At 46.8% G+C, this 24,949-nt stretch overlaps 1 protein-coding gene across 4 annotated transcripts in view; it reads right to left on the reverse strand.

The window, feature by feature from the left end:
• ASH2L (ASH2 like, histone lysine methyltransferase complex subunit) overlaps positions 1-24,949 on the reverse strand; it is a 271,360-nt gene that overhangs the window by 8,907 nt on the left and 237,504 nt on the right. For all 4 annotated transcript variants that reach the window (XM_078668167.1, XM_078668168.1, XM_078668170.1 and 1 more), the window contains one exon: positions 8,774-8,833. In XM_078668167.1, coding sequence (XP_078524293.1) covers positions 8,774-8,833 — 60 coding nt within the window. The remainder of the gene's footprint in view (positions 1-8,773; positions 8,834-24,949) is intronic.

A 24,949-nucleotide genomic window follows, 5' to 3' on the forward strand; every position in this document is an offset into this window, starting at 1 on the left:
CTACAAGGATTCACTGGCACTCTATAAAGCCATGATTACAAAAGGCGAAAAAAGCTTTCTACTCTGACCAAATCCAGAAAGCTAAAAACTCAAGCAGACGATTGTATCAAATCACTAAATCATTGTCAGGTAATACCCCGGATATTACTCCCCCCCCGTCGCAGGCTTTATGTGACTCTCTAGCCTCCTTTTTCTTTACTAAAGTTGATGATATCTATCAGGCCTTCGCGGCCAAAACACCCCCAAGGATAGATAACTCCTCCACACTATTTCTAGCTACCACGTTCACTAGTTTTCAACCAGTTACAATGGACCAAATAAGAACAATAGTGTCAACAATTAAATCAGGATCGGCCCTGGACCCTTGTCCTTTTTCAGTCCTTCCGCCGGTAATGGAGTCCATTATTCCATCACTTACTCAAATCTGTAACTCCATTCTGCTCTCAGGTATATATCCGGACCCCCTAAAAAAAACACTATTAAAACCCCTGCTAAAAAAAACGTCCCTTGACAAAAACGAGCTAAAAAACTACCGGCCCATTGCGAGTCTCCCGTTCGTAGCCAATGTAATTGAAAAAGCGATGAACATCCAGATATCTGAATACATCGAAAAATACCACCTCCTGGATGATACGCAATTCGGGTTTCGAAAATACCACGGGACAGAGACAGCCTTAATTAAGGCCGCTGATCATATCAGGGATCAGGGGGGGTCAGCTATCCTGGTAATGTTGGATTTATCAGCGGCCTTTGACACGGTCGACCATACCATCTTGGTCGACCGTGTCGAGGGGTTCGGTATCTGTCACTTAGCCAGAGACCTACTCGCCTCTTTTCTGGCCAGAAGAACGCAGGCCGTCATCCTAGGATCCTTTCAATCGGCACCACTCTCATCACCATGTGGAGTTCCTCAAGGCTCATCCCTCAGTCCGACACTATTTAATATCTATGTGTCGGACCTTGCTAATACCATCAAAGCACACGGGATGAGCCTAACCTCCTATGCCGATGATACCCAGTTGGTATTAGCTATCAAAGACGACGGAGATCAAGTGGCAGAAAATTCAAAAAGGGATTGTTAGACATAGGCGAATGGATGGCCACCAATTGTCTGAAATTGAACTCAGAAAAAACTGAGGTGGTCATCTTCGGACCTCTTCTCCCAGCCTGGCCATCAAGCTGGTGGCCAGAAGCTTTTGGCATCCCTCCAAGCCCGACAGCCAAAGTCAGGAATTTGGGAATCATCTTCGACAAAGGTCTAAATTTCATGGACCATGCAAATAAAACAGCATCTACTGCTCATCTAAAGCTGAAGATGATTAGAAAAATTCGCCCCTTTCTCCCGGAGTCAGCAATCAAAACTTTGGTCAGCTCCTTAGTGCTATCAACTCTGGATTATTGCAACGGTCTTTTCCTCAATGCACAATCCAGAGTTATAAGTAAACTACAATCTATTCAGAACGCAGCAGCAAGTCTGCTTTCTGGTAAAACAAAATATGACACTTGTGACCACTTATTCCAAGAGATTTGAAAAAGCCCTCATAAACGCTGCGTATCTCGAGAAGCGGTATATCTTATTCTCCGCCCCACGCGAGCGTTATGGCAACAGTCATTGGGCTTATTCAGTAAGTGTCTTGCCAGCCTCACCCGAGGCGATCTCTGGTTTTTTCGTGGCAGTATCCAGAGAAAAGCGAGTTACCCCACTGAAGCTGAGTGATAGATAAAAAAGTGTGCAGGTGATTGTAGGTTTTATTCAGTTCACTTGACCACTTATTAAAAGTTATTAGGTATGCTCTGGGGATAGTTAGGAATCCTTAGCATATGTCATTTGGACAAAAAAATAACGTCGACATGTTTCTGCTCTATTGGCCCGAGGGTCTAAGAGCTTTCGTCAGGACAGATAAACAAGAAAACACACAGTGAGTAAAAGATAATGTCACAATTTTGACATAAAGGGTATCTATCATTTAGTAGTCTTACCCTTGAAGGTTTTCAAATACCTAGGGATTTGAGAGAAAAGATGAAAAAATGGGGGTAACTTATGGCCATTTGACAATTTCATATTAGAAAAGTGGTCTTTATAACATGCATTGTGTCGATATGCATATTGCATAATTTCTACAAACATTTGTGCAATTATAAGAAACACACAACAAAAGTGACATTATGGTGAATTAAAAAGGGGAGGAAACGGCGATATCACAGCAGTGCACAGTTGTGAATTTTGGCTTTATAACACGATTAGTTTACTTAGAGCGCTTCGATAGAAAGGGGCGGTGGAAATGCAAAAGTCGCTCTTATACATATGTTGGCATTGTACCTCGTGAAGAGGTCTTACCTTAAAAAGAAATCAACCGCATTTCAGCAGGAGAGTTCAGGCTGTAGAAACATCAAAAACGGGGTTGTGATTAAGCTGTGTGCCGGTAACTAATACACGGCGGTGGAGGTGGAAACACTCACCCGCTGTCGAAGCGTATTCCGCGTCTTGTGCTGGCTCTGCCTCCTGGACGCTAGGAGCACGCTTTCGATGGCGTTTTCACCATGTTCAGTCATGGAGAAAGAAAGCGGACAGTTGTTGTATAACAAACGGGGCACTTTCAGAGACATAAAAATGCAGTTTGCTCCCTTTAGTTTGACAAAAAATGATTTTTGGGTGATTAGCATGACTTAGCTAAAATTATCACAACTTAAAAAAGAGGATTTATTATTTAAAGGATTTTTTAAAAAATCGGCGAAAAAATTGCCGAACGAGGTGGTTTACATACCCTTTGTTTCTCACTTTGGTATTGATGTATCTCTTTCATGTGTGGGGCATGCAATTAGATTCTTAGGGCTCATATTTTGCAGGACTTCTGTTGTGCTTATAGGTTCAGCGTGCAAAGTGATGCCATGAAATTTCGTCATTCAAACCGAACTTATTGGTTTTAAGACGGTCCACCCAACGTTGTTCTTTCTCATATAGTGTTTTTTCTGCGTTGGGTGTTGCTTCCGATATCTTTTCTATTACCGTCCATCTCAAGTCTTCAATGCTGTGATTTTGTTCAATGAAGTGGGAGCAAAGTTTGGTTGTATTCTTTTTGAGGCGAATATTACTTTTATGTTCCCCTATGCGTAGTTTCACTTTCCTGCAAGTCATCCCAATATATTTTTTATTGCAAGGGCAAGTGACCATATAGATCACATGGGATGAATTGCAGTTACTGTGTTGTTTCTGTGTCCATTTAAGTGTAGGGGACAATTGTAAGGTTTTTGTACTGGTAGTAGATTTGCAGGCCAAACAGGAACCGCATGGGTAGTGTCCTGTTACTGGGACCATGTGGGCATTTATTGTGGTTTTTGCCATTATTGTTTTTCTTGGGCGCGTGTGTACCAACATATCCTGTAAATTCTTTGTGCGTTTGTTTGCCATACGTGGCTTTGGCCATTTGAATTTTCCAGTATTGACAATATGCCAGTTTTTGTGGATGAGTTTATTCACCTGGTATGAAGCTGGGCGAAAGGTGGTTACGCATGTCATGAGATCCGCAGTTTCACTTTTTTCAAAAGTTGTTAAGAGGTTATCTCTAGGTTGATTCATTGCTCTCTTTCTGCATTTTGCTATGGTCGATGTCTTGTACTCCCTTTGAAGCAGTCTAGTGCTGAGTTCTTTTGATTGTTCCAGGTAGTCCATTTTTTGGCTGCAGTTCCTTTTCAACCGTAAAAATTGGCTATATGGTAAATTGTCCCTTAACGGTTGAGGATGGTAACTCTTATATGACAATAAACTGTTCTTGGCTGTTGGTTTCCTGAATGATTTGGTTTCTATTTTCAGCTCTTTCGAGTATATAGTCAAGTCTAGGAAGTCAATGCTTTTTTTATCAGCCGTATATGTGAATCGAAGCCATGGATCACGAGTATTCAGCCAATTCACAAATATTTGTAGATCTTGGTTACTATGCCATATTAGGAGGACGTCATCAATGTAACGTTTCCAGTAGAGTATACTGGAAACGTAAGGATTGGTTTGTGTCAATACATGGTTGGTTTCGAAATTGCTCACGTAGAGCCCTGCCACCGACGGGGCAAAGGCACTTCCCATTGAGGTTCCGTGGCTCTGCAAGAATAACTGATCCTCAAATTCAAAGTAATTTTCAGTGAGTGCCATCCGGCAACACTCTAGGACAAAGTGTCTAGGTGTCCTGAAGTCCCAATTCTCAGTGAATAGAACGTCTTCCAGCATGTCTAGTGTTTCTTTTTGGGGTAGGCTTGTATATAAGGACTCGACGTCCAGTCCTACTAGGAGCATCGTGGTGGAATCAAAGGATCGGTCTTTGAGTTGATTTAGCAGATCTCTGGTATCTTGTAGATAGGTGGGGGTTTTTTTAACCAATGGTTGGAGAAATTGATCTGCAAATTTGGAGAGAGGTTCTAAAGCTGATCCAATACCCGAAACTATTGGGCGGCCCGGCGGTGGAACTCTGTTTTTATGGATTTTCGGTAGTGAGTAGAAGTATGGAATTTTTGGATTCTCAGTAATTAGAAAATCTGCTTCTTTTTTGCTTACCCATCCATTTGTTTCTGCTTCATAGACCATCATAGCTATTGTTGTTTTTAGTCTGGGTGTTGGATCAGTATTGATTTTTGTGTAGAACTTTTCGTCCGCAAGTAGTGTCAGGCATTGGGTCCGATACTCTTCTTTTCCAAGGATGACCACTCCTCCACCCTTATCTGCGGGTTTGATGACTATGTCCGTATTTGCTTGGAGTTCTTCTAAAGCTTTTCTTTCCAATCGGGTCAGATTTTGATACGGTCTCTTAACATTATTTTCCATCTCATCAATTCCTGTTAGGATGGCCTGTTCAAAGGTTAGTATTTCAACTGGTACCATGTTGGTAGGTGGTGTGAAATTAGACTTCTTGCGGAGGTTAGTGTCTCCAAGACCGGTGATTGGTACAGACTCAGAAAAGTATGCTTTCAATTTTAGTGAGCGACAGAATTCAGATAGTTCACATTTTAATCTGAAGAGGTCAAGGTTGGGAGTAGGGACGTAACCAAGTCCTTTGTTTAGGACGTTTTCTTGTTCCTTCGATAGAATCACTGAGCTTAAATTAACTATGAGTGACTCGTTTTGCTGGTTCCTGGTTTGGATGATGTCATGCTCCTGGTTTGAACATTCGGCTGTTGGTCTTGCCAGGATATGTTTCTTCTTCTCCCTCTTTGGTTCTGGCCCCTCAATAAAAAAGGATCCTGATTTTGATTGTTAATCCCCTGCGGTGGTATGCCCATGTAGTTCTGCATTTGCTGGGATCCTTGATTGTACGGATCCATCCATCCGGTATATGGTTGCATGTAGGGCTGAAAGAATGGCATTGGTGGGCCCATGAAGTTTTGTCTTGGCCATCTATTACCTCTTCTTTGTGGTCTGGATCGAAAGTTTCCTCGGCCTTGTTTGCGGCCTGAGTCCTCGGACCCTGTATCAGACCCTCCGGATGAGTCACTGAATAAGCCCAATGACTGTTGCCATAACGCTCGCGTGGGGCGGAGAATAAGATATACCGCTTCTCGAGATACGCAGCGTTTATGAGGGCTTTTTCAAATCTCTTGGAATAAGTGGTCACAAGTGTCCTATCTCCTTTTGATAAACTGTACCTTGTTTCGGGGAACCGATAGGACAACCATTCCTCCTCCCTCCTTTTGATAACTAAAAACAAAATATGAGCCAATATCAAAAAGCATAAAGGAATACCACTGGCTCACTATTCGTAACAGAATACATTTCAAGTCCTTATGCATTGTATATAAAGCACTCAAAAACCAAGGACCACACTTCCTGAAAGAGCAGTTGCAAATGTACAAACCAAGCAGACTGTTACGTTCAGCTACTCTCAACCAACTGGCTATTCCTCGCACCAAGACGGTGTCATGGGGCGATCGACGCTTTTTGGTAGCAGCCCCGAAGCTTTGGAACACTCTTCCCCAAAACATTAGGCAGAGCCCTTCCCTCCTTCACTTCCGCAAACTCCTGAAGACATGGTTGTTTGATCAGTGATCCCCGTCCCCCCCCATTTTTCTTTCTACAAGTGACTGTTTTATTAGCGCCAAGACGCCTGAGGGTATTTGTCGCGCTTTAGAAATGTCAAAAATAAATAAAATAAATAAATCATAGGTCTTATTAAAATGTGCCATTATAATAAGAATTGCATATAGAAAACGTGCTTAGAAGAGACCGCATTTTTGGTCTATTTCTATTCATCAATTGTAATTTGCCAATCAGCATTGTAAGTGGTTTTTACTTAGAAGAAATCCACACTTTCCTTTTAAAAATACCTACGAAAATAAACACAAATAAACTATGCTAGGTACACTACATTTCACATGGAGAAGTGGTGAGCCAGCTCCTTTAAAGAACCCAAAAGCTGTATTGTCCCATCAACTAAAGCACGAGAGTGCAAATAAACTTCTGCTCTAGATTGATGGAAGGGAAACAGTGAATTCCCTCAACAACTAACTCGATGTAACCTTTGCGGTACTTGATGGTAAGCATCAATTCTACAACTGTCTGCTGGGGTGAGACTATAAGATTATGTTCAGTGTTTCACCAAGAAGGCTGAGCTTGGATCTCCTATTTGCCCTGCAGCCTCCAATATGAAGCCTCAATGCATTCCACAATCGGCAATTGAATGGGAGTTTGGAAGTGAAATAGCTCACACGGTGTGCTGGTCTTTTTAGGACTTTTTCTGCGAAAGGAAGGACACGATTTGAAGACAGCTGGACTAATCATTGAAAGGCAGGTCAAGTGTGGCTTATCCGATTGAAAAAAGTCTACTTTTGGGACAAAATGGCACTAAATAGATGTTGATTTTAAAATGGGTCAAGTGAACCCACGAGTTCTTGTGATAAATCAATCTATAAACCTAAATAAAGCAGTGGAGTGTTCAGGGGTCCTGGCTTTATGCAGTGGGAAAATGAACTGGCAAACTGGCTCTTCAGGGCATGTTGACCAAGTGCAACCTTTAAAATACTATAAGGAGCAGGCTCAACATTTTTCCATGTAAGATTCAATGCTAGAGGCACAGGTTATTACTTTGTTTTCTACATTCGGCATGTCTGAAAGGGTTTCCTTCTTCAGCAAATGTATAGTGCAGATTGACAGTTCTAAATTTGATACATAAAAAAAGGAGATTAGGATAGGAAAACTATTTTCAAGAATGAAAAGCTTACATTTAAAAAAGTGTTTGGTGATCAAATTGCTCACTGTATGACCATCAACGAAAAGCCCAGTAGTTGAAGTACGCCCGAGTGAAGACAGTGACCTCTGCACCAAGAGCATACACTAGGCCCCAATATAACGTGCTGTGGGTTCATTAACCAAATGGACTGCATGGTGGCGGCCGGGGGAGCACTCCTATCGAGAATTGGCTTTACCCACTGTAGGGCCCGGATACCATGATGCCTTGGGTGATGATCCTTCCAGAGATGTGATCCAGTCATGACTTTCTATTGCTTGTATTCGCTGCTATTAAGTTTCCTACAGCTGCATAGATGGGTATACAAAAGGCTTCTTTTAACCTGAATGATCAAGACTTCTGTACATGCTGCCCACATGAAGATACAAGACCACCTATACCAAAAGAACTGGATAGGTGGTCGCATAGGTACAGATCAGCTAAACTGGGTGTTAAAGGACTTGAAAACTGCTCAGTCTGAGACTGAAGTGTGGCTTGAAACTTTGAGCAGGGCCCTAGATGACAGTCACTGATCAAGATCAGATCTGGAGTGTCTTGCAGCCTCTGGTTTTGAGGGTTAGGGGAAGGGGATAAAGATGATGGGGGCTTGAAGATGGCACAAACTACTCCGTAACTTGACTTCGAAAAACAGACTGGGGCCCAACAGATCAGGCCTTTTTTTATGTAAGGCAGTCAAATATAGTATTTCCTGTTCTCTTTGGAGTATGGGAACAGCAATCCTTGGAATATAGACTACAGAGCTAGATCCGGTCATTTGGCATCACAGGTTTATGTCCTTCAGATTTTACGGTTTCAAATCCCAAATAGGTCATGTGGTTTCAAAGAGGATTGGCAGAAATATAAAAATAAAGGAGTTTCCCAGGCACACTAGTTAACGGCACAGAGTTTCACTCCTATTCAAGTGGTTGCACACATCTGATCAGAAAAAAATGCTGTCATTTATAGTGAGGGATAGACAATGGATGAAGAATGCTGTATGTTGTGAGCGGAAACAAAAGGGGCACAACACTCCAAGAAAACCAATAAATGAAGAGGGCAAAGTGAAATGCCCAGTATAGAAGTACATCTAATTGTATTACATTTGTTTTTGAAAAACATGCTGGGGCGTTTTCTGAACCAACCCTAAAAATAAGAAAAAAAGCTGTATAAAATGCAAGATACAGATTTACCTACTTGACAAATCCTGCAAATTAACCCTATACAAAAGGAATGCCCAACAACGCTTCATAAAATGTAGTATAGGTGGCAACTGGCTCTACTCTCTATTGCCCTTTTGTAATTTATGGAGAAAAAAAAAAGATATGCAGATGTTTTAAGAGTCTCGAAAAGCATGAATTGAACAAGAGTTAGCAAGGCTTCAATTGTACACAAGAGTGTACCAAGCAGTTGTGCATTTCCTACACAGTAATTTCCAATTGTATTTTCACACTCAAAATCTACTTGTTTCCTTTGTTGAAACTGGCATCCAGATCGGATTCACAAAGGAGCAGAGATTGTATTGTATCACAACATACTTTACAAGACTTTATTCTTTAAATCTTACTTACAGGATGATAAGTGACATCTTTGGGAGGATATTTGAAGTAAGGACCGAAATTTACTGAAACCTACAAAAAATAAAATGATAAATTCAGCAAAAACTGTAAAAACATTCAGACTGTTTTGCAAGATAAACAAGTTATTTACCTTCGGTAACACCTTATCTGGTATAGACTCTTTAGCCACGGATTTCTTACTTTAGAATAATCCCCAGGTGTTAGACTACATACAGACATTTTCAAGCAATACCCCTGTGTGCTGGTAGGTGGGGTCTGTTGGCTATGCTTCAGCTGCACCGGACACGACATGCGCGGTGCTTATATAGGTGCAACCCTGTCGCACTGATGTCAGTTCCTTTCGTGACTTTCCATGCCAAGAGAGCGGAGCAACGATGAAGACTGACAACTGGTATGAAATTCTAAGGTCCTTTAGAAGGGTGACCCTCACACTGTAATCAGTTCACATAGCAGGGAGGACGGTAAGACCGGAAAGGAATCTGCGGCTATATAGTCTCTACCAGATAACGTGTTACCGAATGTAGCTAACTTGTTCATCTGGTAGAGACTTCTAGCTGCAGATCCCTTACCTTGGGATATATACCCACGTAATGCAGAAGCGGGCCTGCAAAGCAAATTTAAACCAGGTAGTCCTGCAGGAGCAGACGGGAAAAGTGTCTGTAACGACGGTCCTAGCTGCCCAGGCAGTAGTGCATGGTAAATGTGTGCAGAGGTGCCCACGTTGCTGCCCGACAGATGTTCAGGACAGTGGCTCCGTGGGCAGTGGTCGCAGTCCTGGCTCTGGTAGAAGGAGCATCCAAGCCCTCAGGGGGTTGCTTTTTGCCCAATGCGTAGCAGCACTTAATGCAGAGTACTATCCATCTTGAGATAACTCGTTTCTGAACAGCCTTCCCTTTCTTAACTCCTACATATGCCACAAAGAGTTGATTGTCAAACGGAAACCTTTTAGTGCAATCAAGTTAGAATGAAAACGCCCTTAGTGGATCCAGTCGGTGAAATCTCAGATCCTCTTTTGAAGGGTGAGGTGGACCAAAGAAGGTAGGCAGTGTGATGTTCTGGCCAACATGGACAGGAGTCACAACCTTTGCGAGGAAGGAGTCATGTGTACAGAGTACCAATTTGTCCAGATAGAAAGTGGTGTTAGGCGGGTGGTCAGTGAGTGCCTGTAATTCACTGACCCTCCTAGCCGATGTAATGGCCACTTGAAAAGCAGTCTTGATGGTCAATAACTGGAGCGTGCAATTGTGCAGTGGCTGAAAGGACACATACATTAAAAAGATCAGGATGAGGTTTAAGTCCCACTAGGGCATGATGATTGGCCTGGGAGGAAACATAATATAATTGTATAATCTAATTGTATTTATATAACGCTTGCTGCCCCTGACAAGGTGTTGAAGTGCTTTTCTGTAAGTAACACGCTACTCAAAAACGATTAGCTATGGATTAGTACATGGAAACAGAAGTTATTAATTTGAGAGTTAGTTAGTCTGATTGAATGTGATAGAGGAGGGAAGAGTCTAGAAATGGTTATTAGGAAGATCATAGTAGTAAAATGGGGTTTGAGGAGAGTCAAATGACAACACAAAGCAATGTTACAGTACACTTGCAGTAGTGTTTTAGATTATTGCAAAACAGTTTCCATCTAGCCAATATATTTCACATAGAAGGGATCTTGTATATAGCTTTGAGCAACCAAAGGACAACTATAACAATTGAAAGGGCACAGTCGCATATATGAGAGAAGAAGAAAGTAGGAAGGATAATTGGCAATGAGAATCTTGTATCTTACTGGATAGATTAAGTTTAGTGTTCAGCATTGGGTAAGGAAAGTGGTAGCAAGAGCTACAATGCCGTCAGAAAGAAAAAGAGGCAATCCCTCCAGTCCTTTCATGCTGCCCCTTAAGTATTGCTAATGACAATTGGATCCTCAACTGAAGAGGAGTTGCAAAGGGGCTACTAGCTGGACTGTCCCTCTTTTCCCAAAATGTGTGCACCATAAAGATGAAAGATTAGTCAAGGAGGAACTGTGCACTACAATCCCCTGCTCGCTACTATCCAGCGTGAGCAGTGGAGTGCCCTGACCATATCCATTCATTTAACCAGTTAAAGATTCAAGGGGTTTACGCAAGCCATTCCATCTTCATTTCACACTGCCCCACCAATTTAGAATGTTTTATAGCAGCTAGAGCTCTATCATGAAAAAAATGTCTGCACTAGAAAATTCAGGGCACAAGACTGTTCCCGGAAGACCCAGGTCACCCTATGCGTTTCAGAGGGGCTGGGGATGCCTTAAAGGTGCATGGACTCTCAAAATTCTTTCCAGTGGGCAGGAGCGGGCTCCAGGAAAGTCCGGGAAGAGTGGAGCGGAAGTAGATTCAGGCTCTGCCAAAGTGCATGGCCTGGAGTGACGAAACTGCCACGCTTCGTCCAAAGATTTTGGGGTATGATTTAGGTCTCCGCGGACAGGTTGCTGGGTCACAACGGTGATGGATATCCCATTCGCCAAAATATAAATCCCACAGGATATATTAGGATTTATATTTCAGCGGATGGGATATCTTTCACCGTTGTGACAGAATAACCAGTCTGCCGAGATCTAAATCAGGCCCTTAGACGGGCAGGGCAAAGTTTGATTTCTTTATGCCGACCGGTGCAGATCTGAAAACGGTCCAGGGAAATACTGTGAGACTGGGATCTTGAATGTCACTGGGTCGTCGGGGGGCAAGAAGCTTGAGGGAATGCGGTCACACCAGGAGATAAATCTCTTGAAACAAGTTTGACAAAAGGTCAAGAAAAAACACTGTCAATTAGACGGAGGGTAGGTCTTCAAGGATCAGCGTTATTTGGTATGGAAAGTAAAAAACAGACATCAGCATGCCAGGGTGACGCCTATATTAGCACTGCGCAGGCCGGTTCCGGGACAAGATCAAGTCTGACAAATGGGGACTATTCTACGGTAAGGAATTTGAAGCTAGAAGTATCAATCAGATAATACAAACCTGTTCAGATCGCTTTGATATCTCCTTCCTGTGCGAGACAACCCAATAAAAGGTAAAACTGATGCCAGGAGATATTACCACCCCATGTATGTGAGCCTAACAATCACAGCTTATGACGGTGCAGTATGATCTCACAAATGGATGCTTTGTAGTCTAGGAAAAGTTAACGTAAACCACTCCCCCGGAAAACTCATAATGCATAAACAAGGCAGTAAATAACATTTGGCAAACAGATGAAATGTTTTGAGTAATGTAAATATTTGAGTCAATGTAAAATATGCATCTGCAATGACCAAAGCATTATCTCAAATGGTAAAACTCTGGCTCCTAGCATATTGCAATAAAATCTACTCCACTGAGAAAATTAAGTTGGACAATGCCACACTTTATTTGAAACTCCAACTGAGACCTTTCTACCATTTTTAAACTGCTGGCCCCTTTCTGTCCATAAATGCCTTTTTCTATCCCTCCCAAAATATTATAAAAATAATAATATTATTAAAAATAACAGCAGTAGTGCAAACATTAAGGTAGCTAGAAAAACAAATTGTTTTCTGCCAAATTAATTATGTAAAAACTCATGAAAATAACACAAAAAGCAAGATATGATAGCTTTGGTATTTCTTATGTAGTCTTATCAATAGCTGGTCTTCCTGTGTAATCTCACAACTCCATGTATTCCTCCACAAAGACAAAATTGACATTCCAACCACATTAAAACCAGGCAAAAAGTGGGGGTTCACCATACAAAAAGAGGCACTTTCTCACACCACTGAGGATGGGCAGAGACCAACACCATCACTTTCATGAAAACCGAAAGGTGTTGGGGAGGCTGAAGGGGAGCACAGCAAACTGAAAATGCCCTCTGTAGGAAGCATACAGTATACAGTATACAGTCGACCAAAACGAGATACACTGTATAAAGAGACCAGACAAGCCTAACTGGTGTAGAGAGGCAATAAAGGAGACACACACACACACAAATAAATTCGAGACCAATTTAGAAAAATAAGGTGTATTTTTATATGAATTTTGAGATCAGGAACTTCATTATCAAGTAAGTACTTTTTAAATATTGAATTTCACAGGTAAGTAAACAGTTCACTTAAAGAACAAGTTTCTTACCTTCGGTAACAATAGATCTGTAAGAGAGATTGGTTATGAATTCCTCACCTTAAAATTACCCCCAGGCGCCAGACTGTATCCGGAGAATTTTTCCCACGGCAGTACCCCGGCATGTCGATAGGGGGCGTCGGTCGACTCCACGTTCATCACTGGGGTTGTGGTCACCAAATGATGTTGCGGTACCTACTTATAAGCCGCTCTAGTGCGCTGACGTCCATTCTTTCCAGGACTTTCCACGCCAGAAGCGCAGAGCCATGCAAGACACTGATCACTGATGCATGAAAACTAGGGCTCTGAAAGGGAGTCCCTTACTCTAGAAGTCAGTTCTTAGAACGGGGAGGATGGGTTTTGGTGAGGAATCTATAACTAATCTAGGTTTCGTACAGATATAAAGTTACCGAAGGGAAGTAACTGGTGATCTTAAAGGAACCAGTAGTTATGGATTCTTCACCTTAGAATACATACCCCAGCAATACCAACCTCAGAGGTGGGTCTGTGAACAAAGTTCACACCAGAAAGTCCGGGAGAACTGAACGGCCAGAGAAGCCATCTCTCCGGACTTGGCTGTCCAGGTAGTTGCGTTTGGTAAAGGTGTGCAGTGAAACCATGTAGCTGCTGCTGCCCTGATGGAATGGGCACGCAAACCTACTGGAGGTTCCTTTTTCGCCAAGGAATAGTAGTTTGTATGTAAAGGATGAACCATTGAGAGATGGTCCGTTTTTGTACGGCCCAACCTTTCTTGGCACCTAAGTAGCCAACAAAGAGTTTGTTATCTACCCAGTATAGTCTTGTGCGATCCAGATAGAAGGAAAGTGCACATTTTGGATCCAGACAATAGAGCTGCTCTTCGTCTTTAGACGGATACGGAGACAGAAAGAAGGTGGGCAAAGTGATGGTCTGTCCTACGTGGAAAGAGGTAACCACTTTGGAAAGGAATGGCAGCCTAGGGCGAAGGACAACCTTGTCCGGATGAACAGTCAGGAAAGGAGGTTTAGAAGAAAGGGCTTGAAGCTCACTCACCCTGCGAGCAGAGGCGATGGAGACCAAGAAGGCAGTTTTCAAAGTTAAAATCTGAGAGGACAATTAAATAGGGGTTCAAAGGGAGCGCACATGAGATCACTCTGAACCAACTTCAAGTCCCACTGGGGTATTACGAAAGGAATAGAAGGGAAGAGATGAGTAATGCCCCTAAGGAATCTATTTACAATAGGGGACTTGAAAAGAGAAGGTTGATCAGGAAGCCTAAGAAAGGCTGAACTGGCTGAGAGATGGCCCTTAAGAGTGCCCAGAGCAGAACCCTGCAGGGCCAAAGAAAGGAGGAACAAGAGAACCTCAGAAAGAGGGATCGGAAAGGGGATCCACAGGCATTGCTGTGCACCATGACAGAAATTTGTTCCATCTGCACGTGTATACCGTTTTAGTGGAGGGATGCCTGGCTGCCAAGATAACGTTACAGACTAAGGGAGGAAGGTCGATAGCAGTCAACTGCTGCCACTTAAACTCCATGCAAGGAGGTGGGGGCTGGACAGGTTCAGGTGGAGGACCATCCCCTGCTGCTGCGACAGAAGGTCCTCCGAAAGAGGCAGTCTGATCGGAGGATCAATGGCCATGTGTAACAGCTCAGGATACCAGACTCCTCGTGCCCAATCCGGACCCACAGGAAGGACTTGGGCCTGGTTGCACTTGATTTTCTTCAGCACTCTGGGCAGAAGTGCAATAGGCAGAAAGGCGTGTAGAAGACCGCAACGCCACTTGCGTCAAAAATCATCACCGATCGAGTGCCGCTTTGAAAATTCCAACATGCAGAACTGCGGACATTGCGCCTTCACTTCAGTGGCGAATAGATCTAACCAAGACTCTTCCCACTGCTGAAAGACCTAGCAACACCTCAGAGTGAAGACGCCATTCGTGATCCATCATGCACCTGCGGCGAGTTGGCCCACTCTGGCGTTCAGAGAACCTGCCAGGTGTTGGACCACTAGGGATATGCCCTGATGTTCCAGCCATGTCCAAAAGCGGAGAGCCTCTTGACATATGGTCCACGACCCCACCCTGACGTTTGTTGCAGTACCACATGGTGCTGGTGTTGTCCGTGAACACCTGCACTACTCTTCCTTTTACAGAAGGAAAGAATGGTTTCAGTGCAAGACGGATCACCCGAAGCTCCAGTAGGTTGATGTGGAGCCCGAACTCCGACGTAGGCCAGAGGCCTCTAATCTCTGCTTCTCCCGTGTGTCCGCCCACCCCAGCTACCAAGGGGGTGAGCAGAAGTTATTTTAGGAGTGTAACCCCTTACCCTGACTAGACGTAAGGGTTCCTATTTGGTCAAAGGTACCTACCTCTGCCAACTATGGACCCCCAAATCTAACAGAGAGGGATTTGCTATTGACCCATTCCTGGTTCGTGAGCCACCACAGCAATTGTCGAGCAGTGCCTTCCAAGATCTAGACGCAATTGGACAGATTCCCCCGATGCTGTGCCCACTGGATCTTCAGGTCCCACTGCAGAGCCCGCATATGCTATCTGGTATGATCCACCAGCAGGATGCAAGAGGCAACGAGGCCCAGCAGCCTCAGTCAGTCTGACCGAAGCCCGGGATAGAGGCTGAAAGGTCAGAATCATAGCCCAACTATCCCAGACTTGCTGCTCTGGATGATAAACCAGAACCGCTCCGATGAAAAGGAGCTTCTGAGAGGGAGTCTTCGGGAGATTAATAGTGAACTCCAGCAAATGCAGGCAGTCCGCCGTGGAGGTGGGAGACGACTGCCTGGGGTGAGCCTGCCATCAACAGCCAGTCGTCCAGACAGGGAAAGACTGGAACCCCGATCGGCGCAGATGAGCTGCAACCACCACCATCACTTTCGTGAACACTGAGGGGCGCTGATAAGGCCAAAGGGAAGCACAGTAAACTGAAAGTGCTCATGGCCTACTGTGGCCCATAGATAACGCAGATGGGCCGGCAGGACGGGGATGTGAAAATAAGCATCCTGCAAGTCCAACGCTTCCAACCAGTCTCCCAGGTCAAGAGCAGACAGGACCTAAGCCAGTGTCAACATTTTGAACGTCTCCTTACGGAAGAAGTGGTTGACGTTCCTGAGATCCAAGATAGGACACAGGCTCTTGTCCTTCTTGGACACCAGATAGTAGTGGGAATAGCAACCGCAACCTACTTCTGGGACAGGAACTGGCTTGATAGCTCCCTTGGCCAAGAGAGCTGTAACTTCCTTCTGGAGAAGGGCCAAGTGATCCTCCAACATGCGATGGAATTGAGGTGGCATGGATGGAGGGGTAGTCTCGAGGGGGAGGGAATAGCCCCTTTGGACTATCTGCAAAACCCACCTGTCTGACGTGATGTTGAGCCAGTGGGGGAGGTGATGGCGAATCCTGCTGCCCACTGACGATTGATGGGCCTGAAAGGTCAAAATAGGAGCATTTGGAGACTGCTGGCCCACCCGACCCACGGTAGTGGGTTCCACAACCCGGGCTGCGCAGATGCTGGACAGCTTGCGCAGGTCTGTGGCTCTGGGCGGAACATGGCGGGGCACCTGTTCCGTAGCCACCAAAGGGGCGAAAAGCAGACTGCGCTGGGCGGGAGGTGGAAGCGAGGCCTAAGGATCTGGCTGAAGCCCTAGAATCCTTAAAGCACTCGAGCGTGTTGTCTGCCTTGTCAATTAACAGGTGACAGTCATCAAAGTGCATGTCCAAAAGCGTTGCTTGGACATAACCCGAAAAGCCAGTGGACCTCAAACAGGCATAGCGTTGCAGTGCTACTGATGTGGAAATTGTCCTGCGCAGTGAGTCAGCTGTGTCCAGCCCAGACCAGATGGCGAACTTCGCTGCGTCTCTCCTTTCGGCAACAGCATGGGAGAGCACAGCCCGGGCTTCTTCCGGGCACTGTGGCAGGACCTGCACAACTGTGTCCCACACAGAGTAGGAGTAACTGCCTAATAGACATGCGCTGTTCACCGACCGCAGTCCCAAGCTGGAGGAAGAAAACATCTTCCCAACGTGGTCCAGCTTCTTGGATTCCCTATCAGGTGGTGCATTAGGAAATGCACCTTTGGACTTTGAGACTTGAACTACCAAGCTCTCTGGGGTAGGATGGGAAGAGACTAAAATGGGGTTGCCCGGGGCCGGGCAGTGGCATCAGCCTATCATCCTGCCCACAGGAGCCCCTCTGTTGGGCTTGGACTAAGTGCCCCAAACTATGTCCGTAAGGGCCTCATTGAACGGCAGCAGGGGCTCTGAAGAGGTCGCTGACGGCTGAAGAACCTCGGTCAGGAGGTTAGTCCTGACCACCACCGTAGGAAGCTCCAGGTTTAGGGCCTCATCTGCCCTATGCAACACCACTGCGTAAGACGCACCCTCCGCCATAGCCACTGTAGGTGGAGAAAGCATGCCAATGTCTAGGGAGGTGTCCAGACCACAGGTGTCACCCAACTCGTCTCTCCAGTCCGGTTCCTCTAAATGGTCTGCAATAGGGTCCACAGACCCCTCCCAGTCCTCCTCACCTCTCCTGGCAGCCACTCAGGGTGGCAGAAAATATCAGGGGAGACCAGGAGTTCAAAAGTACTGGTTGGCGCTGGTCCAGACGTCGGGCGAAGTTGGTCCGGCTCCATGTCCTCAAGAGGGGTAGGATGGGGCCGAAGCCGGCTGGTGACAACTGGTGGAGGCGTAGTCAATGGATTTGGCGCCAGTGTCACAAGGTCGACCGGCGCCGATCCTTGGGGGCCCTGCGGTGCTGGAGCTGAAGCCGCCAGCATCAAAAGCCTAGAGCCCCCAGCCGAGTCTGCGGAGCCCGAAGGCGCGCCGGTTGAGTCGGGCTGCCGAAGATTGAGTGCAAGGCTTCATAAAAAGCTTCGAAGCTGGGCAGGGGTCCCTCCGGCTCACGGAAAGGAAGGGAAGGCTGGAGTCGATCCAAGTGGCTCCACAGGCAGAGCCGAACGACTACCTTCCGCATCCCCCGTAGCGTCGGCCGAAGGACAGGTAGAACGCGAACAGCGATAGTGCTTCTTCGCCTTCTTCTTGTGCTTCGACTTACCCGAAGACTTCGATGACGAGTGGCGGTGGTGGCTCTGCGACTGGTCACGCGACCTCCTGTCGACTGGGACCTCGAACGGCACAGAGCGGCAGTCTGAGCACAACTTTGTGTTGTGGTCGTGCAACAGGTACCAAAGGCACGGGTCCGCGACTGACATCAATTTGTGACAGGAGTCACAAGCCTTAAAGCCTGTCCGACGTGACATTTCTCTGTGCACCAGGAGTCAATCAACTCAAAAAAGAGGTTGTCAAAAGTCACAAATACGGAGTAAAAAAGTGACTCGAGGTACCTCTCTCACCGGATCTGCGCTGGCTGTGTGCCACCAGCAAGCGAGGGCGGCGTTTAAGTGGATAGGGTGACATTCCGGCAACCACGACGCCAATGACGCGGAGTCGACCGACACCACCTATCAACGCGCAGGGGTACTGCTAAGGAAAAAATTCTCTGGATCCAGTCCGACGCCTGGAGGTAATTCTAAGGTGAGGAATCCATTACTAATTGTCTCTTTCAGATTGCGTCTTTAAGCAATGCTTTGCTATGGGAAAAAAAGGCATATGTTGCATACAGTTATTTACATCAGTTTCTGCCTTCAGGACTTAGGGTCATAGGAGGCCAAAGTCCAAACACTAGCAGTTACTCGGTACCTAAACTGGGGAATCCAGGTGCAGAGGTGCTGGCTGGGTTGGTAGCTTTGAGTGCTGCGTCCATTGAAAGAAGGGGGGCCACCTAGAAACAGGCTGCAGAGGGGGACTTGGGGACAAGTCCAGGATCTACCAACAGGGGGCTGTGGTCCACACCGGTCCTGAGGGCAAGGGGGCTTGGCCAGTTAGTCAGTACCCGGCCTGGGGCACTCGGGCAGAGTAGATACATCAGCTGAGCTCTGTGCGTCCGAGGCCCTCGCGGTTGTCGGTCTCGCCGGTTGAAGGTTCTGAGAGTGCAGAAATCAGGACAGCTGGGACACTCTGGAAGGGAGTCTCTGTGGTGCAGATGCCCCTTGATGGCTGCTCAGTCCTGTTAGAGTCCTGACTGGACTCAAGCAGACCTTGGTTGCTGCAAGGGGTCCAATACCCTGGGTACTGGTGTTGTGCAGGTCCGGTCAGTCCTGGTGTCCTCTCACTAGGTGGGGGGTGGGCAGACCAGACCTTCAGAAGTACAGGTACCTCCTTCTGGGGGGCAATGGGCTAGTCAGAGAGAGGCAACACTGTAAACCAGACTCTGCTTCTTCGGTGCCTGCGGACTGCAGGGGAGTGGCTCCTCTACTCCAAAAGAGATTGCTGGCAATTTGAGAAGGACTGGCAGCCTAAGGGTTCTTGGTAGTTGCTCAGCTGCAGAACGAGTCACTTAGGCATGATTGTCATGAAGTCCACAACAGTCTTCAGTTCTCTCGGTCTTGCAGCTCTTCTTTGTCCTCTTTTTTCTCAAGCTGTCAAATCATAGTTCCTGGCATCAGGGGTACCTCCTAAATATTCAATTTAGGGGTGTTAAGGGGAGTAGCCAATTGGTTACTTTTTCAGTTATTCAATAGAACTTTATGCAGTTTAAAAAAACATCAAAGCATACACAATTTCCGTACTAGATTACTACATTTCACATCAAAACACAACTGCTTTGGAAATATAATTTGGTATTAATAGATTTTAGCAAAAACAAATAAAATAAAAACATAATAGATTAAATAATATAATTGCATATAAGTGGATATTGATCATCATAAAAAGAATACCAGATAGATAAACTTGATGTAAAAAAATAAGACCAAGTCATAATCTATTCTTAAAGTTACAAAGACATACATATTGCTGTACTTTTAAGACATAATCGTCAGGTGTTTAAACCAAACATTCAGCAAAAAACGACTTGCTGTAAATAAAATTAGGCCGGAGGTATCTATTTTTTGGGTTCTATGTGGAATCAAATGACGTGTAATTTTAAGTTAAAACAAATTGGGCGTATCCATCACTTATGAGGATGGTAATATGCATGCAGTGCAAAAAGAAAAAGGACGTTCTTTTTCTGGCACTAGGCCACATGTCATCTGAAGCTTGCTCTCTAACCCAATCACCAAAGGTCCTTAGTGGCAAGCAGCCCAAACGAATTATCAATTACAAACTCTTTGCTAATGGAGGTGAAACCATATCTAAAAAAAGTGCAAATTTGCAACTGAACTTAAAACTCAGAAATTGACTGTCCAAACATCCTGCCTTTGTACTCGAGGTATATTGGTCATACACATATTCCCAGTAGGTTATAGCTGCCTTACTTATTCCCTCAGGTGATCCCATAGATTAACATATGCTCCAACCAGGGAATCTTTTTGCAGCTGTTCATCCTCAACAGATCCTTCTGAGCCTCTCGATAATGGAGTAGCTCAGGCGTGGAATACAGTCATAACCAGTACACCAATGGCTTCAGTGAGGTCAACATGGACAATTCTCTTAATACTTACATCTTGAATCAGGGGGGTCAAATGCGGTACTAGTGGGGACAGAAACAAGAGACCTTACAAAATTATTCTCCCCTACAACCAATTTATCAATGCCAGGGTCCAGACAGTAATGCTTAGCAAAGGTATGGACCGACTTCCAAGTGGCCACCTTGCAGATTTCTGCAATTGGAACATTACGGAGCAAAGCAGTCGTGGCAGCTTTGCCCCTGGTGGAATGAGCCTTAGGTTTACCCCCTAAGGTCTTATTAGCCTTTTGGTAACACAATTGTATACAGGACACAATCCACCTCGAGATGGACTGTTTAGAGGTAGCAAGACCCGTCCTGACTGATCCATAATTGATAAACAATTGGTCTGACCTACGAATATCCTTGGTTTTATCCAGATAAAATTTCAACACCCTCCTAACATCCAAGGAATGCAGAGACCTTTCCGCTGGAGATGAAGGATTCTGAAAAAACTTAGGTAAAGTTATGGTCTGGTTAACATGAAAATCAGATATAACCTTTGGAAGAAATTTAGGGTGAGTACGCATAACAATCTTAGCAGCATGAAATATAGTATAAGGTTCTTGGCAACACAACGCCTGAATTTCACTCACCCTGCGGGTCGATGTAATGGCCACGAGGAACGCCGCCTTCCAGGACAGGTGCTGCAACGAAGCCTTATGAATAGGTTCAAAAGGCTCCTTCATCAATCTGGACAGCACCACATTCAATTCCCATGAAGGCGAAGGAAGCCGGACAGGAGGAAACACTTTCTACATGCCTTCCAAAATATCTTTGATCACGGGGATCTGGAAGAAGGAAGTCTGTGAAGGACATTTCCTGTAGGCAGTCAGCGCAGCAAGATGAACCTTAATGGAATGGACATTAAGGCCAGACTGCGCCAGATGTAGAAGATAAGGAAGGATGATCTTTTCCTTACACGTCGTTGAGTCATAGTTCTTGGACTTGCACCAGATGCAAAATCTCTTCCACTTGTACGCATAAGAAGTCCTAGTGGAAGGTCGCTTAGCCTCCTTCAATATGTCCATACAGTCGTCTGGAAGATTCAAATGGCCATATTGCACTCTCTCAGGAGCCATGCCGCCAAACTCAAAGACGAGAGGTTGGGATGCAACAACTGCCCCCCAAACTTCGTGAGAAGGTCCAGCCTGCACGGCAGCCGTATGTGAGGCAGGAGAGACCGGTGAAGCAGGTCCGTGAACCACCACTGCCTGGGCCATTCCGGAGCAATCAGGATCATCCGCGCCCTGGACTGGGACAGCTTGATGAGCACCGCCGGAATCCGGGGAATGGGTGGAAAAGCATACAGAAAGCTGTTCGACCAGTTGATCCATAACGCATTCCCCAGCGACCCCAGCTGGTAGTACCTGGAGGCGAAGTCTCGGCATTTGCTGTTTTCGGCGGTGGCGAACAGATCTACGTCTGGAGTCCCCCACCTTGCGAAGACTTCTCCTAGTACTTCATCGTTTATGACCCATTCGTGGTTTTCCTGAATCAGTCTGCTCAGTGCGTCTGCCTGAACATTCTGCACACCTGGCAGATGGGTAGCCGTTATCGTCAGTCCTCTGGCTAGAAGCCAGTGCCAGATCGCCTGCGCCTCCTTGGACAGAGAGCGCGATCTCGACCCCCCCTGCTCGTTGAGGTAATACATCGTGGTCATATTGTCCGTCTGTACAAGCAGAGAGTTGGTCCGGAAGGACGGATGAAAGGCCTTCAGAACCAAGTGAACAGCTCTGAGTTCCAGGAAATTGATGTGGTACGTGCACTCCGTCGGGGACCACGTTCCTTGAATCTAAGTCTCCGGAGTGCGCCCCCCAGCCGTGGAGAGACGCATCCATCACGATAGTCTGTGTGGGAATGTCCTTGTAGAAGGGAACCGCTCTGAGGAGATTCTCCGCTGAACACCATCACTTCAGAGACTGAAGAGCATGCAGAGACAGTCGTATCCGGTCGTCCCAAGATCCTTTCCTCTGATCCTCCAAGCACTCCTGCAACGGTCTCATATGCAGCCGTGCGTGTGGCGTGAGGAAGATACAAGAGGCCATCGACCCCAGTAGAGAAGACACCGTCCTCACTGTTGTAGATGGAGCGGTCATAAGAGCCTTCGCCTTCCGAAGGAGTGATAATCGTCTATCCTCCGAAGGAGACACGCTTGCTGACAGCGTATTGATGGAGGCTCCCAAATACTGTATGCACTGGACCGGAGTCGGGACAGACTTGGACATGTTGATGTGCAACCCCAACTTGTTCAAGAGAACACACGTCTTCTGGAAGTGCGCTTGAGCTTCCGAGAAGGAGGAGGCCTTGATCAACCAATCGTCCAGGTATGGGTAGACAAACACCTTGTTCTTCCTCAGGTGTGCAGCTACCACCGCCATGCACTTCGAGAATGTTCTGGGCGCAGACTTCAGCCCGAATGGCAGTACTGTGTATTGATAATGATTGGCGCCGACTTGGAATCGCAGGAACTTCCTGTGTTTGTGTGCAATGGGCACATGGAAGTACGCATCCTGTAGGTCTATAGCACATAGCCAGTCTCCCTGTTGTAGCGGAGGATAAATCTGATGCAACGACAGCATGCAAAACTTCTCCTTGCGAATCCACTTTTTTGCTTGCCACAAATCCAGAATGGGCCTGAACTCGTTCTTGTCCTTCTTGCGAACCAGAAAGAACCGGGAGTACAGACCTCTTCCTCTTTGAGACAGAGGTACGTCTTCTATTGCCCTTTTCCTTAACAGGATATCGGCCTCCGCCTGGAGCTCGCACAGTTGAAACTGCGAGCTGACCGGTGGAATTGGAGGAGGGCTGGTGAACCGAAGACTGTATCCATTGAAAACAATATTCAGGACCCACTTGTCCGGAGTAATTTGAACGCTTCCCCCCACCGGAGCGGGTAATGGATGAAGGAAGTAACTGCTCAGGGTCGAGACCCAGCTGGGCCTTTGTTCGCTTCTGCGGACTGCTGGCCGCCTCTACCCTTCTGGTGCTTGTGGAACTGCTGCTGCTGTTGTTGCTGCGGTCCCGAAGTGTGTCCACGCCCTCTGCCCTGCGCCCCAAACCATCTCTGGAATGGGCGGTAGGTCTTCTTCTCCTTCAGCTTTTCCAACCCGACCGCCGTCAGGGTCTCGGCCTCCGCCTTCATGCGGGCCATTTCATCATCCGCATGCTTGCCAAACAAGGCTTCACCCGAGAAAGGCAGATTGGCCACCCGCTGCTGAGCTTCCGGCTTGAGTGACGTAAGCCGAAGCCAAGCGTAGCGCCGCTAGTTGACACCATGGCAGTACCCAGGTGCAGCCAGAAGAGACGTATCCGCAGCCGCGCTGATGAGCTGGTTCGACACCAGCATCCCCTCCTTCAGGATCTCTTGAAAATCCTCTTTCTTCTCCCGGGGAAGGAACTCAGCGAATTGCTGTAGGGACTCCCATAGGGCACTATCGTATCGCCCTAGCAAAGCCGCAGCACTGGCCGCCTTCATCGCAGTAGAGGCCGTCCCACAGACCTTTCTGCCTGCCGAGTCGATCCATCGGCTCTCCTTATCAGGAGGTACAGTAGAAGACGAGGAGGTGGCATGTTGCTTCCTAGCCGCCGTCACTATGACAGAATCCAGAGTAGGATCCATCCGAAGGAAGGCCGGGTTAGAATCCGGGGCCCTGTACTTCTTAAGGAGCCGGGAGGGAGCGGCCTTTGTCACCGCAGGGGTGAGAAACAACTCCTCTGCGGGCTCTACCAGCCCCGGCACTAGCAGCAGTAAAGGACGAGACAGGTGTTTTTTATGCAGTGTCTCAAAAATCACGGATGTCGTGGGAGTAGGTACCGTCACCGTGATACCTAACTTAGCCGCACCCCTCAGGAGAACATCCTGGAATGTGCTGATGTCGTCCAGCGGCGATACTCTCGTCCCCGGGGATTCCGACAAAGTCGGTGAGTAGGTTCTGGTCCCGGAAGAGTCAGTGCGGGACCGCGACTGTCGCCTCCTGTGACTCCGTCTCGATCTCGTTGAGGACCTGTGACGACTCCGCGATCTCCCCCTCCGTCCGGAGCGAGATCGCGACCTCCTTGGCTTTGGGCGCTTTGCCGGCTTTACCGGGGTGGGCGGCTTTGGCCCGGCAGGGGCCCTCGGCCGAGGGGTCCCCTTAGGGGGCGTCGGGAATCGAGGCAGCAAAGCCGTCCTCCTGAGGATCCGGAGGAGGCCTGTCAGTCGGAAGCTGAGGTTGAGGTTGAGGATGAGGTGGAAGTGGAGGCGGGGTGGGGTGGGGTGGGAGCCTGCGGCGGTGGCCCCCTGGGCAATGGAGGAGGGGGCGTAACCGACTTCGGCCTAGAAGGCGTAAACACTTCAGAATACACCGAGCCTGGTGATCTGCCTTCTGACCTAGGCTGGGGCGTTGGAGAATCCCCTATCGGCACCTGCCGCATGCTAGACTGACTCCTGGCGCCAGAACTCCTTCTGCGCCTCTTTGGCGTCGAAGAACATCGACCCGACGGCGAGCGTCGGCCCCTCGACGGCGAGCGTCTCCTCCTAGACGGCAAACGCCTCCTCCTTGACAACGA

Source organism: Lissotriton helveticus, chromosome 11, assembly GCF_964261635.1.
Source record: "Lissotriton helveticus chromosome 11, aLisHel1.1, whole genome shotgun sequence".
Classification (NCBI taxonomy): Eukaryota; Metazoa; Chordata; class Amphibia; order Caudata; family Salamandridae; genus Lissotriton; species Lissotriton helveticus.